The sequence below is a fragment of the Trichoderma evansii genome, assembly GCF_050947405.1.
Source record: "Trichoderma evansii strain SZMC 28006 chromosome Unknown GGI43scaffold_48, whole genome shotgun sequence".
In the NCBI taxonomy this organism is placed as follows: domain Eukaryota; kingdom Fungi; phylum Ascomycota; class Sordariomycetes; order Hypocreales; family Hypocreaceae; genus Trichoderma; species Trichoderma evansii.
The window spans coordinates 3,962-19,719 of NW_028145158.1; the positions used below are offsets into that span (position 1 = coordinate 3,962).

The following is a 15,758-nucleotide window of genomic DNA, read 5'->3' on the forward strand; positions in this document are numbered from 1 at the left end:
AGCTACCGGGTTTTAAATCCTCTTGTATTAATGTCAGTTCTTGAAATCTTTACTTAGCGAATTAATTATATTTTTAAGCTCTGACTTGCAAAGTTCAAGGTAGTTTAAAGTTGATATATGTTTCATGGCCATGTATGCTGATACCTGCCTGATTTCTAGCAGTAAATTCGCTAAAATATTAAGCAGCCTCTTTATAGCCTTTATATTATTCATCTGGCTCTCTTTTAAACCTTTCTGTAGCAGGCTAAGGGCTTTACTCCCGGCCATTTCTGTCACACACTGAAAATGCTCTCCGCTAGGATATCCAGCCTTACTGCTGCCCCATGATTCCGTATTGTAAATAGGATTGAGCCCTTTTAACTGAACGGGAGATGAGGTGAGAGCCCAGCAGCGCCAAAGAGCAGATCTACATCGTTCGCATTATTATCTGTACAGCACCTATCCCCCTTCTTAGAAGCTAGCATATTATATTATACAGCTCCAGGGACAGAGTCCAGATAAGATTAATAAGCTAGCTTATAGTAAATCTAGTGTTGCTAAATATAATCTGCTTACGGGTTTATTATATATTAGTAATAAGAGAAGTTATACTACTGATGGTAAAGCTATATGTTTTAATTTTAAAGATCTAGTTTATTATTAACAACTTGGTCTTGGATAAGATTTTAGTTAAGTAACACAGGACCTTTAGCTATTTATTATTAAAAAAGCCCGGCGCAGCTTTTTTCTCCTCTAGTATACCTGTATTTATAAGCTGTCTGCACTTCTTATATAACTACTATAATACTAGAAGCCGGCTGATCTTAATAACAGCTAATAAAATATTAATATATTTATATAGCTAGAGCTAGCTAATAGCTTTAGCTAATATATAAAGCTTAGTATAATAAGAGCATTAAAAATAATACTTTTATATAATAAAAAGCCAGAGGGACTTCTAGTTAAATATCTTTAAATTATCTTTTTTAAATAATAATTTCTTATATATTTTTAAATTTTTTTTAAATACTCTTTTAGGTTTTTATATATTTCTCCCTGGTTTAGTATTAAAAAGTATATAATATAATTTCTTTTATACCATATTTATATTCCCAAAAAAAAGCTAATTATCTGCTTCTAGATATTTAAATATTTTACCCTAGTCTACAGCTGTATTTAGCTATCGTTAAAGCAGAGATGTACCGGTTGAAAAAGTTATGGCAGGAAGATCGAGACCATAGGAAATCAACAAACCAAAAATGACTGACGTTTAAGGCGTGACTAGATTAAACGAAGGAAAGAGATAACTTTCTTGCACTTGATGTTCAAAAGATGTTCAAAATAAACAATATGCTAATCTTATAGGCTATGGATCAGTTCCCTATTTCTTTGATACAGAAAGACAGTTACAATACACACAAGAGGTCATACAACAAGCCCTAACGAAGCCGCTCATCTTGGACCAGATGTCTGTGTGTTCTTGGGGCGGCACAAGGCTATTGCCTTCTAGTTAGTAACTGAAAGTGACACCAACGGGTAGTTATCACGTATTGCGAAATATTCCTCTGTAGTAGCTGAAGGCAGTGTTAATTATCACCAAAATGCGCCAAGCATGTATCGTCCACTTAGAGAGCGGTATATGATACGGTCTCTACTGTAAATTGGTGGCGTTGGTATCATTTCCTAGCTTTTGAGAAACACTGGCAAGATGTTGGGGATCAGGGCCTAAGAGTAGCCGGACCAGTCGAGGCCATGCCACTGAACCTGCTAACAAGCAACTGGGATGGCGAAATGCAGAACATGCTTTCCTGTTCAGTAACTCCTGTCAAAGTAAATGTCTCTTGAAAACCCCCCGGTTTCGCTATCTGTGTAACTAGTTTTTCGTTACTGCAGTTATGAACAAGAGTGCTTAAGAAACTGCTCGCAAAATCAGCTTCCGGATATATCTCTCGGAGTGCTTCCAACAAGAACATGTGCTGCTGAAAATCCCTCATGATAGAGGAATAAGCCTCATGTAGTACGCCTTGCATGCTAGTGAGATGAACAATGCCAGCTGATAAAATAATTGCGACTGCAGTTGCTGGGAGGTATTGAATCAGCCCTGCACGTTGGAGATCCGCCGCCAATTGGGTTACCTGCAATGCAGCAGATTGCACACGTCGTCGCGCAGTATGCTGTACTTCAGACCACGTCTGAACATCCGATAGTAATGGAAGGAAAACGTAAGGCCTAAATAGAGCTGACACCGCGGTCTCAAATTCCATCTGGAGCAATGCACGCTGTATAATTGCCCCTTTCCCAGTGTCAAAGCTGCAATGCTGTGGTCGTTGATATCGACAACATTCGGGAAGTTGCTCTGCCCAGGTACAAAGCTCAGAATAGATTGTGTTGACGTTATGGATATTATTGATGCTTTTATTGGGAGCCAGCATTATGTTTCTTGTACCGGTGTTACCCAAAGTCTCATCATGGAACACGACCGAATACTGGGCTTGAATAACGTGCCCGATCGCAACGCATAGCTTAGCCCTTGCTATAAATATGTTTGCTATATGAGGCTGTTGTATTTTCCCTTGAGATAGACAGCTCTGCTGAAGACCGCATTCATATTCGAGCGCCTTGATATCTTCAAAGTCGTCATCGCTTAGCATTGGGACGTCGAAGTCCTCGTCGTCAATCCTAGGTGGGTACCGCAGGCTGAGTGCAATGAGGCGATCATACATGTAGCAAGACCACCAAAGGCGCTTGAACAATCGTCGCCGGGAGTCTGAAATGGTCTTATATCTTGTAGGATTGCGGTTTAGGCCGATTCTTTCAGCTAAGGATACTGCCACTCCTGTCCAATGCCAACTGTCCTTTTCTTCATCGGGTTTTTCATACCAACACGCCATTAAAAGCAACGACTGGATGACAATCAGATGATTGGGTTCACAGTCTAAGTTATACAGCAGCTATTGTTCTTGTGTGAGTAGGGTTGAAAACATAAGTGTAGTGGACGTAAATTCGTCGCCGAAGAGATGAAGCAAATACGCACCTTCGCTTTATTGTAAAAACCTCTCCTAGCTATCCTTCGCGTGGCATATCCAGCTTTTTGGAGAATCTCGATGTTGGCGAACGCTGCTGCTGCGTACATGACAGACTGAACCAAGAGTATGCTAAGTTGTTCTCCACGTCCAGTTGAAAAGTGAACAAGAGGCAAGAGGCTGGATAGTTCTAGCACGGGGCATCTCACATGAACGTAATCGATATAAGTCTGCACCAGCTCTTTTCGGATCAGCTCCTCAGGCAGAGACAGAGCATCTTTAACTTGGAGGTAGTGTACGTCTGAGGAGGCAATGTATTTAGGTAGAGGGCGAATGAAGGGAGGGAATTGAGTGCTCGAGCACTCTATTACACCAACGGTAATTGATGGAACAGAAGGACTATCCGCGGCGCACTTAGAGATGGTATCATTGGGTCTGTTAGGCGCGTGACGCAATATTGGGGATGTCGGCTTACGACATGCTCCTGTTTGTTGACTAAATAGGGCATGCCATCTCTTCGATCTATGAGTTCATAAGTTTAGTATTCATGGTCGTGCATTGAGCTTTAAAAGTCAACCTACCTGCGCCGACGATTCGGGGTCACAATGCACTAACAACAAGAGCTGTTATTTAATAATCGATACAGAGAGGTCGGCTGCCACGTACCTCAACCTTGTCCAAGCAGCAATTCATACAAGGGGCCTTAACCGCAACACTGCAGCGTACTTTGCGTTTACGACAAGGAAGGCATGCGAAGTTAGCCCGTCGCAAAGTAGTTTTCGCCGATGATTTCGCATCCTGCCTGCGGTCATGCACAGCCGCAGCCGAAGACATAACAAAATACTCCAATAAGATGGCGACGGTAGAGGGCAATGCTGGACGCGAAAGCGGAAATAATGTGCTTTCAATATTCGCCTATTGTTCAATTGTGGACGAAGAGCTTGTTTGTCTTCATAATATTATCAATTTACCTCCAATGTTCTTATTATGAGTCGCGTTACTCTCATTCACGACGGCAAACCAAATCTCCTATTTGGGTAAGTTAAGCGTTGAATGAGAGTAGCGACACGGAATCGGATATCCTATCCGAAAGCTCGGCTTCTTACCCAAAAGTTACACAGCCGACTAGGTGGACACTTGGTATTCTGCTAAACCCTCTGTACAAGTTATTCTGATTACTATTTTTTTTCGTAGACTATTCGACTAGTGGAAATACGGGTGGAATACAAACTTTCCGGAAAAAAAAATCCCACATGTCATGACCGACCTCCCCATCTCGGCGAATAACAACCTAGGCTAGCCTTAGTGGTCCTCCTCTCCAGCAGGATTGTTTAGCTCCTATCTTAGTGTTGCAGACGCTGCGATGCGTCACATGAATACTTTCTCTGGAACTGTCACCACGAGAAAACAAGTTCTTGATGGAAATCAATTACAAAAACTTAGTTCGACTCTTGGTCAAGGAAGACTAGGTGATTATCACAAGCGTGGGCGTTAGCCGCCTGAAGGGATGCCAATCCCACCAGGATGGCATTTAGTATACTTCGCCCAGGTGGATTAGAATCGGAGTTGGGATCTACTGGGACGGATAAAACATTCAATTCCCAAGACCCCTCGTAGTTACTTCGATATTCAACTCTACGTAGAGTTGGATTCGTTGACCCCGCTTCCGGAGTGAGCAGTTGTGTTAACTGGACGGGATACGTAAAACTATGAAATTTCGAGGACGTGGTATCCATTCCATCCGATTGCGGGTCTAATATGGATGACGACGACAGATTGATGGGGCTTAACATCGCGCATATGCACTTGATAAACGACCAGCACCCTAACGACTCAACTCTTCTATCTCTGCGACTGTAGCGTCTGTAGTGAACGCCCCCCAACAATTTCCAACAGAAACATCCGTGAGCTTGCAATCAGGCGTCAAACTATCGCACCGGCTAAACCGACCCCAGAGTTTTCAGCACAGCAGCTTCGCGTTGCCAGGGGGCGAGAGAGTTCTACTTCATTAGCTTCAAACTCGCCTAAACCGGTGTTTGCTCTAAGCACTCCCGAGGGGCCAGAAATTACCACGAACACTGATATGTTGGTTTCTCCGACAATACAACAGCATGATTATGGCGGGAGCCCTGTGCTATTCACTCCCGTCAGTGGGCCTTGTGTCGTCTCGTTGACCTCTTGGTGTTCCTCAGGGTCAGGGCAGCCCTGACCTGCATTACCTCTACGTGATTAAGTACTGCATTGGAAGTCTGCAGAACCTTTCTACCAGCTCCGTCTTGCGTCCACGACGAACCCTATACTGTCTTTGCAATCGCAGAATCTCGATATTGAGTCGTCAAATCAGCGTAGTCAGATTCATAGCATCGATGCTAAGCACGACCACATGAGTCAGGTAGTTCCACGAAGCAACAATAAGTTGCCAACCTAACTCGACCAAAACGCCTAAATCGGGATGCAACTGCCCAGTCTCGCCACTAGAAAGCTCCACAGAAGGTGGTGAGCGACATCAAGCACCAATTAATACTCTGCCACAGTTTCTTGGTTTAACCCATCAGGATAAGAGGCGCTGGACAAGTACCAATACATCCATATAATGAACCAGCTTGATGGGCCGAGCGAAGAAGCGAAAAGGCTGCACCCTAGTCATCCTTCCTCTAAGAAGTCCTACAACCTTTCGTCATATCCCGTCTTAGAGGTAGTTTGCTGCAGAATAAAAGAACGACTGGTCTAACGAAAAGTACGTATTACAACGTAAGTATCACAAGCCTGTGTTCCTTAACCTAAGAATCATTGTTTATAGCAAGGCCAAGAGCTATTAGAACGTCAACAAAAACGTGACTCAAGGAAGAAAATAACAAAAAGCAGCGATAATGCGTCTGCTATAAACACAAAACGGCCTCCTTATTCTGGTGTTATAAGCTACAAGGAATACCTACTTGGTGGGATAGTCCTGAAGTGCATTAGAGTGAGGCACCGCGATATTCTAATTATAGTTTACTAGCAATAATGGGAGACGCTAGCTAACTAGAACAGTTAAGTCCTAGAAGCTAATTAACTACCAAATAAAGTCAAGGATTAGAAGCTTAGAACTAGAAAGGAGTACCTGATTAAACTTATATAGAGAAAATATAGTGTAGCAATCTATCCAAACTGCCTACCCCAATATCTATCCTAGCATGTCAGCGAGAGCTCTGTTAACTAGGAATTCGGTGACTGGTTAATCAGCCTCTCAATTTTATCACTAAACTTTCCAATTTATGCCGTTCATTAATCATAAAAGGGGCTCTAATTTCTAGATAGATATCTGAATTGAAGGATCACATCCACTGCCAGTTACAATCACAGTTACCCCCATTATCCTACTTTCAAATTATTTTAGGGCCATTTTTTAAATAACAAATGTTCCTTTAGTCTGAGCAATATAATTGCTTTTTCCGGTTATCCTCATCTCTGATAGCCGATAATATGGCATGGTACTGGCAGCTTACAAAGAAGGCTACTAGCAAAGCACGGCTGAATGGCCACAGCTCCAACTGTATCAAATTACAAGGACTGAGTGTCTGCAGAGAATCATTCAACCCGTACGTCTTTTTTCGTCATGGGCATTTGCAATTACCCAGCTTCGAACAGATTGGACCCAAAGGACTAGTGGAGCCACTTCCACGTCAGGTCTTTTGCCACTCTCTGTCCATGCCAGGGTTCGGGCATAGGACGCCGGATGCCATTTCCGAAGGTTGCCATCAATATGTCGGGGTGAAATCTTGGGTGGCTCAATTCCTCAACCTGTGCCGGTTTACGATGCCTGAGGAAATTATTATCAGACTACCACTCGTGTTGCAGCTGTTCAGCTGAGCATTTGAATCCTTTCCTCCCAGCCGATCAAGGAATCCCATTGTGCTTGGCTCATCCACAGTGCGGTGCTTATACGTGAGGCGATCGCAGGCGCACAACAGATGGCTGCTCGATTGCTCCGACATAGAGCCGCCACAGGACGCACTCAGTTGGGACGGCTTATTCTTTTCTCCCAATCGACATCAGGTAACACGCTTGAATGCTTTCGCAGAGCGGACAGCATCATGCGCGGCTGTTTTTGCAGCTCTCCCGCCAGGGCTGCAGATCTAAAAGTAAAGGTGCCTCCAATGGCAGAATCCATCAGCGAGGGTATCCTAGCGACATTTCATAAGCGTGTCGGAGATTGCATCGATGCAGACGAGGAACTAGCAAGCATAGAGACTGACAAGATTGATGTTGCCGTCCAAATACCTGAGGGTGGTGTTATTATGAAACTACTCGTTGAAGAGGGTGACGTAGTTACCGTGGGCCAGCCCATCGCTCGGGTCGAGACTGGAACAGACATGGAGAAGCAGCCACCTCAGCGGGAGGAGGAGGAGGAGGAGGAGGAGGAGGCTTCGAAACCAGACGCAAATCAAGTTTCCTCATCGATACAACAGGAGCTGTCCGAACAAAAGCCAAGCACGCTGGCCAAAGACCAGCCAGCTGGAGAACCGCCACGGGAAGAGTCAGCCTCGCAATCTATCAGCTCATCAACGACCCTGGATCCGAGGCAGACTCCAAGTTTCACGTCAATACACGGATCCGCGCCAAGAGGCGAACGTTTAGTACGTGGTGCCACGACCAATGCTTTCTTGGTCATGAATGACATATTCCAGTCAAAGCGCTCTGCGAGCTAACACAGGAACCGCAGGAAAAAATGTCTCGCATGCGCAAGACAATCGCTACTCGCCTGAAGCAATCACAAAACATGTGTGCCTCCTTAACCACAGTCCAGGAAATTGACATGAGTGCTCTAATTGCCTGGCGTGCCAAGTACAAGGAGGACGTGGCAAAACAACACGGCGTGAGGCTGGGATACATGGGCGCCTTTGCCAAAGCTACCACGATGGCCGCGAAGCAGGTTCCCGAGGTCAATGCTAGCATAGATATAGAGCGCGAGATGATTACCTTCCGGGATTATGTCGACATTAGCATAGCCGTCTCCTCCCCGAAAGGTCTAGTGACGCCAGCGGTACGAAATTGCGAGTCGTTGAGCATCATCGAGGTTGAAAAGGAGATTGCGATTCTTGCGCAAAAGGCAAGAGCCTCTTTGGTCAACCCTCGGATCACTTTGAACCCTACGTACTGACTACCATCCATCGCTAGGCCCGAGATAGCAAGCTCACGATAGAGGATCTTACTGGTGGCAACTTTTCTATTAGCAACCCTGGCATCTTCAACTCGTTGTTCGGCACTCCAGTCATCAATTACCCACAGGCAGCGGTTTTCAACATGAATACAATTAAAGATCGCGTGGTAGCTATTGACGGAAAGGTGGAGATTCGGCCTGTAAGTCTACATTTCTCTACTTCTTACCACGCACTCCTTATAGCATGGGAAAGTTCTCACAGTTTCGCCTGGCAGATGATGTACGTAACCCTAACATACGACCACCGTCTAATTGACGGGAGGGAGGCTGTGACATTCCTCAATGTCGTAAAGAGGTATATCGAAGACCCGTCCAGGATGCTGCTTGAATAGGGTCGCGAGTGTCATGGATAAGCTCATTATATGGAACTCGAATTGGGTCCATCAATTTTGGCAAAAATGATGGCAATTTGAGAAGCACATTTGACGCGTTTTATCTACCTGCATCTCGGCCTTACCAAGAAACATGCGCATGTATTTTGATTCAGGTTATCGACTGCTTCTCGGAGACCTGCATCACGTACAAAATGCTTTTAGAATTAGTACTCCAAAATAGGTATAATTTAAATTTGGTTATGTCAAGTAACCATGTAAGCCAGTCATGCATGCACATTTGCTTTTTGGAGTTGCTTGTGGCACAACATTCAAACGCGCGGTGAGAAACCAAACTGGTGACCTAGAGAGAAGGTCGTAGGTTCAAGTCCTGCCATCCTCGCTAAAATCGACCAGCAAAACAAGTTCCTGCTTGTGATGATAAAACGCATAAAGACCCTCTCTCAGCCTTTCAGCAGTAGCTATTACAGCTAAGAACCACTTAGGTTTTTTCCCCTTCTTGAGGGGTTTTTTCCATTTATCTTAGTTTGCTAATATAAAATTTTGAGTATTGCTGCGCGAGCTGTATCCTTTTGCTCTGTAACTAACCTGATTAGGTATAGTAATAATTTCTTCCTTAACAAGCATAAGATTTTAAAAATAAAAAAGAAATTCTTAAAAAATTATATATATTATAATAAAATAATAATAATAAATTTTATAAATTAAGAAAATAAAAATACAATAGTTTTTTTTAATTATATATATAATTAATAAAATAAAATATAAAATAAATTAAAAGCTAGATAAAAAAGAAAATATTATTTATTTCAAAAGTTATTTAATATTTTTATATAATTTAAATTTTAAATAATACTTTTTTATAAATAGTTACTTTATTATTTTACTTTATTTTATTAAAATAATAAGTATAAGTTTTAAAGGTTTTAATTAGCTTTTATAATATAAAAGACTTAATATTATTTTTATAAAAAATTATTTTTATTAACTTTATATAAATAGGTTTAATAAAAAAAAATTAAAAAATTATTTTATAGTATTTTTATTATGAAATAAATACTTAAATTAGTAGTGTTTTACATGAAAATTCTAAGGTACTTGGCCTCTTTCCTAATCAGGTTAGTTACAGCCCCCCGAGCAAAAGGATACAGCCCGCGCAGCAATACTCAAAATTTTTGTTATATTTTTCCTTTGTCACGAGAAACATAGTGAACAAAGATTAACACCTCCAGCTATTTGTTAATAAGCTTGCTGTCTAGCTAGGCCGGCCTTGAAGGAACAAGACCACGTGGAGGTGATGAAGACGAAAACTGGCTCCCACCGACCTATTGCCCAGATGAGGATTTGTGGATCTTGACTAGATATTTATGGTCGTTAATATTCAAACAAACAAACAAACAAACAATGCACCTTTGCTTTTTCTCGTTCAGCTATGCCTCCAGAGTGGCAAAAATAATCAATCAGCAGATGACCAAGAGAAACATAAGAGAGAACAGCACCAAGTAGTGTGTATGCCCTGGCTGCTTCATAAAATTTCTTGCGTGTCCAAGTTACTGCGTAGATGTTTGCCAACTTGGTTCTCTTGGCCGTAGAGGGTCCGTGCGTCATTACCACCCACCAGACGGAGGGCCACAGTGTGGGTATGCTGTGGATCCAAGTTTGGGATCTAAATTCCCTTTCTGGCGATTCGGCTTCAATTTCCGTGGTCGAGCACCTAATGTTACAGCGGACCCCGCATCAGCCACTTTCTCAATGTAGCAAGACATCAATTGGTGCTCTTCGGGAACTTGACCCGTCATGCACAAGCCCAGGTTTTCTTCGGGCATAGAAGGGATCAAGATCGCCTAGCTTTGCGAGCCAAACTTGAGTATAGCGTCGCTTTCAATCTCAGCTTCTCCGAGCGCCTTTGTTGCAAAGGCTCGTCTTAGTCTATAGTCTTCTTTCTGCGCGCCAGCTTGCCTGGCTCAAGCCACGGTTCAGTTGTTCCAGAATTTGCCTTTACAAATTCATGACGCGCTGTCATGAGGTTATCAATGACTTACTGGACAGCTGATCAGCTTCATTCTTAGAGCAAGGACCACAGCTGTACCCTGGCTGAGGACAGTTCTCTACTTTCTTGGCTTCACGCACCGCGATGGCGGCTCAGAGCAGAAATTTTTCAAAGTTCATCCCCAACTTTTTCGCCCATAAATCATGCTATCCGTCTTTATCGACGCGGGCGTGGAAGGGCAAACTGATGGTTAAGACAACTCACACAGCAACGGCAACTGCAATTTCACGCGTGGCATAGGCACAAAACCATCATACAGCCCAAAAATTAGCAATCGTCAAACCTGAGATCCATGTACCGGTAAGCCAGTTTTGTGGTTGAGAAAGAGGTTATGGGTCAAGGCCAGGCATCTAACATCAACTTGATAGGAACATGCGGACTTTTTCTTGCAAGGTGGTGCGGCCAATTACATTGATGGAATCTATTCGTCGTGGAAGGAAAGCCCCGACTCAGTCCATGTCTCTTGGAGAACATACTTCCAAATTTTAGAGGATCGATCCAGGCCGGCATCACTAGCTTTTCAGCCTCCACCCACTTTGATCTCCTCTCGAGAGTCCTTGGTCATTCCCGGCATCGAGGGCGAACAGGCAGCCGAGCTATTGCTGCATCTGAAAGTTCAGCAGCTCGTGCGGGCGTACCAGTCGCGAGGGCACTACCATGCAAAGACGGATCCTTTAGGCATTCGACTCAACGCGGAAAACGTTCGACCTAACCGCACGACCGATAGACGGGCTGTTGAGCTCGAGCCATCCCACTACGGCTTTACCGAAGCGGATCTTGATCGCCATGTAAAGCTCGGCCCTAGAATACTACCCAGATATGTCACCGACTCTCGCAATTCGATGACGCTGCGGGAAATCATCACTGCATGTGAAGATACATACTGCAGCAGCTATGGTGTCGAATACCTCCACGTCCCAGACCGTATAAAGTGTGACTGGCTGCGCGATAGGCTCGAGATCCCCCAGCCAGTCAGATTTTCGCGCGAGCAAAAGTTGAGAATCCTTGATGGCCTTATCTGGGGGGCTTCTTTTGAAAAGTTTCTGGCCGCCAAGTTTCCCAACGAGAAGCGATTTGGGCTGGACGGCTCTGAGGTCCTGGTGCCTGCAGTGACGTCCCTCATTGATCGAAGTGCAGATATTCATGGTATTGAGAACATGATCATTGGCAGTTGTCATCGTGGCCGGCTTACAATTCTTGGTACGATATACGGGAAGGCGCCAGAGGCCATATTCGCCGAGTTCGCCGGCCGTGTCCGATTCGACATGATGCGAAACATGGCGGGCGACGTTAAATATCATCTTGGTCATGATGGCTACCGAATCACACCCGAGGGGCGTCGAGTCGAGTTGTCCTTGTTAGCGAATCCATCCCACCTGGAGGCCGTCGATCCCGTGGCGACGGGAAAAGCGTTTGCTACACAGCACTTAGAGGACGACGTCGAAAAAACCAAAATCATGTGCCTAACTCTGCACGGCGACGCTGCCATCGCTGGCCAAGGCGTTGTTTACGAAACTTTGGGCCTGTCGAGGCTGCCCTCGTATGATGTAGGCGGCACAGTGCGGCTCGTGGTAAATAACCAGGTCGGTTTCACCACGGACGTGCATTTCTCGCAATCGACGCCATATACTTCCGACATTGCTAAGGTCGTCGACGCTCCCATATTCCACGTCAATGCTGACGATGTAGAGAGCGTGGTGTTTCTCTGCCAACTGGCGGCAGACTGGCGGGCCGCCTTCTATTCGGATTGCGTTGTGGACATTATATGCTATCGTAAATTAGGCCACAACGAGTTCGACCAGCCCAGCTTTACACAACCGTTGATGTACCAAAAGGTCATGACCCAGACTCCGACACTGGAAAAGTACATACAGAAACTCGTGGAAGAGGGTACTTTTAGTCGCCAAGAGGTCGAAAAACAGCAGGAATTCGTGTGGGCTCGCCTCAGCGACATTTACGAATCGAGTAAAGACTATGTTTCGGAGCGAAAACAATTTACCAGCTCATGGCAAAGCATGCAGTCACCTCGGGTCCTAGCGGAACAAGTGCTGCAAGCACCCACAACGGCGGTAGAAAGAGCAGTCCTTGAGCCAGTCGCAGAGATGGCGCTCAGTGTACCTGATGGATTCCAACTGCATAACAACCTGGAGCGTATTCTGGAAGGACGCAAGAAAGCTTTCCAAGATGGTTCTGTGGACTGGTCGACTGCAGAAGCCCTTGCCTTTGGAACACTCTGCCTCGAAAATCATCCTGTACGCCTTACTGGTCAAGACGTCCAGCGGGGGACCTTCTCACAAAGACATGCCATGCTCCACGATCAAACGACCGGAGCGTCTTGGACACCCCTAAACTATCTCTCGGATAAACAGGCTCTATTCGAGGTAGAGAATTCTCCGCTCAGCGAGTTTGGAGCTCTTGGGTTCGAGTACGGCGTGACGCTCGCAGACCCGCAACGGCTCGTGATTTGGGAGGCTCAGTTCGGTGACTTTGCCAACAATGCACAGGTCATAATCGACAATTTTATCGCCGCCGGCGAGTCGAAGTGGCTTGACCGTTCTGGAATCGTATTGTCACTGCCCCACGGATATGACGGCCAGGGTGCAGAGCACTCTTCAGCCCGCATCGAGCGTTTTCTGATGCTCTGCTCAGAAGACGGCAGAGCATGGCCAGAAGAGCTAGAACGCGCACACCAGGATGCTAACATAGAGGTGGCATATATGACGACACCAGCAAATTACTTTCATCTGCTGCGCCGACAGCTGCGTAGAGGATACAGAAAACGCACGTACTCCCGTCTTCAAATGCCAGGCTCCATCCCCCCTTACATAAGGATATATTTGCCCATTGATCTATTTCGCCTCGTTCATTCATTTATTGCAGAGGTTAGACGCTGCTGCTAACTTTGTGTCGTAGCATTGGTAATTTTCTTCTCCAAATCCCTTCTTCAACATCCCCTCACACGCTCTGATATTGCCGATTTCACCGGTTCTTCCACGTTCCAGCCCGTCATCACCGACCCTGAGCACGGCCGAACGATTGACAAGCCCGAGGCCATCAGCCGCGTCGTCTTATGTACCGGCCAAGTGTACGCGGCCTTGCAAAAGCACAGAGAGGTGGAGGGGATCAGGGACGTCGCCATTACGCGGATTGAAGAGCTACATCCGTTTCCATGGGCAGAGGTCAAGGCAAATCTCGACGTCTACCCCAATGCAAAGACTTTCGTATGGGCTCAGGAAGAGCATTACAATGGTGGACCCTGGCACCACGTACGTGACCGGCTGGACGTGATCTTACGCCAGACAGAGCACCATGCTGCTCGTCGCTTGCTGTACGCTGGTCGCGGATCGAGCGCCAGTACTGCGACAGGGATTAAGACGGTTCACTATGCAGAAGAGAAGCAGTTGGTACACGATGCCTTTAACGTCTAGGAATAGACAGGCGCTTTTTAATTCATAGCAAAAAATTCATTCATTAAATCATTCTCTGTTAAAGCTTTTGAGCTGGTACTGCTACCACTTGTCGACCGTTTTATTATACTACAAGCACCAATTTCGTCTTGCGTGATGTTGCGCACAGCCGATGACTACGGCAATCTGGTCAGGAAGATGATTGAGGCCGATCTCCCAATGCTCCAGCTTCCCGCAATTTCTCCATCAGCTCAGAAACTGTAGCAACACGGTGCCCCTCTTTCCTTTTCGGCGGCTCTGTAGATTGGAAATGGTCAACAATATGATATCCCAATATTTAGGGAACTTTGACCATATGGAGGGCTTCACTTACCTTCTATTTTGAGAATCGATAAGCGTTTAGTATATTCTACGCCTAGGTCTTTTAGCGTTGTCTGCTCCATCTTCTTTTTCTTCGCCTTCATGATGCTCGGCAGTGTAGCATATCTTGGCTCATTCAGGCGCAAGTCAGTGGCGATGACCATGGGAATATGTGCCTTGACTGTCTGAGACCCGCCATCAACCTCCCGCGTCACACAAACCCCCCCCCCCCCCCTTCCCCAAGCTCAATTTTGCTGGTTTGAGTTGCCTGCGGCCAGCCTAACAGGCCAGCGAGTAGGGGGCCAGTCTGGCCAAAGTCGTTGTCAATCGCCTGCTTTCCCAAGAGCACGAGGTTAGATTTTTCCTTCTCGGCAATTGCCTTTAGCAGCTTTGCCAGGACGAGCGGCTCCATGGCCTCGGCTTGCTCCTCGGACAACTCGATGTGGATGGCTCTGTCGGCGCCCATAGCCATCGCTGTCCGAAGTGCCTCTTGACATTTGGCTGGGCCTGCAGAAACGGCGACGATTTCTTGAATGGCAGCCTTTCGCTCACGCAACCTAACCGCTTCCTCAATGCTTAGCTCGTCGAACGGATTCATAGAATGCTTGACGCCGGCCTTCTCGATGCCCTTTAAATCCTTACGGACACGCACGTTGACCTGATTCTCTCAAAATTAGCCTGAGTATCAGCTCCCTGGTCGCGAAATCCATTGACTTGGGATTCATATTACTTACGGCGTAGTCAATAACCCGTTTCACGGGCACTAATATTCGTAGTGCGTTTGACATTTTCCGCTATAGCCTCTTGTGCTCTGCGGATATTATTGCACTGCCTCTCCGGGCTGCCTGAAATAAGGTCTGTTTGTAACGAGCCGGGACGTCTCGTTAACGTTTAAGAATCAGACGCTGCATGTAGTCGGCATGCATATCCCGTTGAAGGTACCCATTCTCATACATGAGAAGCCGACTTGGGCAGGGGCTTAGCCGAACAAGGACTAACACGGTACTGGCTCTCCACTCATGTAAGTATTCGGCGACGCCGTCCATACAGCGGACTATCTCTCACTAGAACGTCGTTCGGTTCGCAGATCCGAAGAGTTCCTGCTGGGCACACTCCACATTTCACTAGGGGTTAGCTGCCCATCAACCCACATGATGAATTCTTATGCCACAACACCATCGATGCGGAAATAAAAGAGGCCAAGTTCTAATTAAGTATTCCTTTTCTTCGAAATTTCAGATCTTCATTCAAAAAGGACACCTAGGTCCCACTTCAGTGTCACAAAGTGCTTCAGGGACGTTGTAGCTAAGATTGACTACTACAGTGCCACCGGCGTAATTATGCAAGTACAAATAATATTGGGATTTTGGTGAAAAAATTGTGAAATCTTCTCTGCCTCAAAGG

At 45.6% G+C, this 15,758-nt stretch overlaps 4 protein-coding genes across 4 annotated transcripts; 2 read left to right on the forward strand and 2 right to left on the reverse strand.

The window, feature by feature from the left end:
• Positions 1-1,697: 1,697 nt before the first annotated feature.
• GGI43DRAFT_389010 (fungal specific transcription factor domain-containing protein) lies at positions 1,698-3,482 on the reverse strand (the record flags this gene model as incomplete). Its single annotated transcript, XM_083204138.1, has 3 exons — positions 1,698-2,930; positions 3,014-3,401; positions 3,478-3,482. The coding sequence occupies 3 exons, from the start codon at positions 3,480-3,482 to the stop codon at positions 1,698-1,700; spliced, it is 1,626 nt and encodes a 541-aa protein (XP_083055049.1).
• Positions 3,483-7,078: 3,596 nt separating this feature from the next.
• On the forward strand, positions 7,079-8,537 carry GGI43DRAFT_426694 (uncharacterized protein; the record flags this gene model as incomplete). The annotated part of the gene is made up of 4 exons (XM_083208699.1): positions 7,079-7,621; positions 7,699-8,094; positions 8,163-8,345; positions 8,421-8,537. 4 exons carry the CDS (start codon positions 7,079-7,081, stop codon positions 8,535-8,537), a joined length of 1,239 nt encoding a protein of 412 aa, XP_083055050.1.
• A 2,008-nt stretch (positions 8,538-10,545) lies between these two features.
• GGI43DRAFT_432486 (thiamine diphosphate-binding protein) lies at positions 10,546-14,015 on the forward strand (the record flags this gene model as incomplete). The annotated part of the gene is made up of 6 exons (XM_083209585.1): positions 10,546-10,563; positions 10,956-13,091; positions 13,125-13,151; positions 13,185-13,215; positions 13,249-13,368; positions 13,501-14,015. The coding sequence occupies 6 exons, from the start codon at positions 10,546-10,548 to the stop codon at positions 14,013-14,015; spliced, it is 2,847 nt and encodes a 948-aa protein (XP_083055051.1).
• Positions 14,016-14,184: 169 nt separating this feature from the next.
• GGI43DRAFT_432488 (electron transfer flavoprotein subunit beta/FixA family protein) lies at positions 14,185-15,142 on the reverse strand (the record flags this gene model as incomplete). Its single annotated transcript, XM_083209586.1, has 4 exons — positions 14,185-14,291; positions 14,368-14,588; positions 14,639-15,012; positions 15,089-15,142. The coding sequence occupies 4 exons, from the start codon at positions 15,140-15,142 to the stop codon at positions 14,185-14,187; spliced, it is 756 nt and encodes a 251-aa protein (XP_083055052.1).
• Between the last annotated feature and the right edge of the window lie 616 nt (positions 15,143-15,758).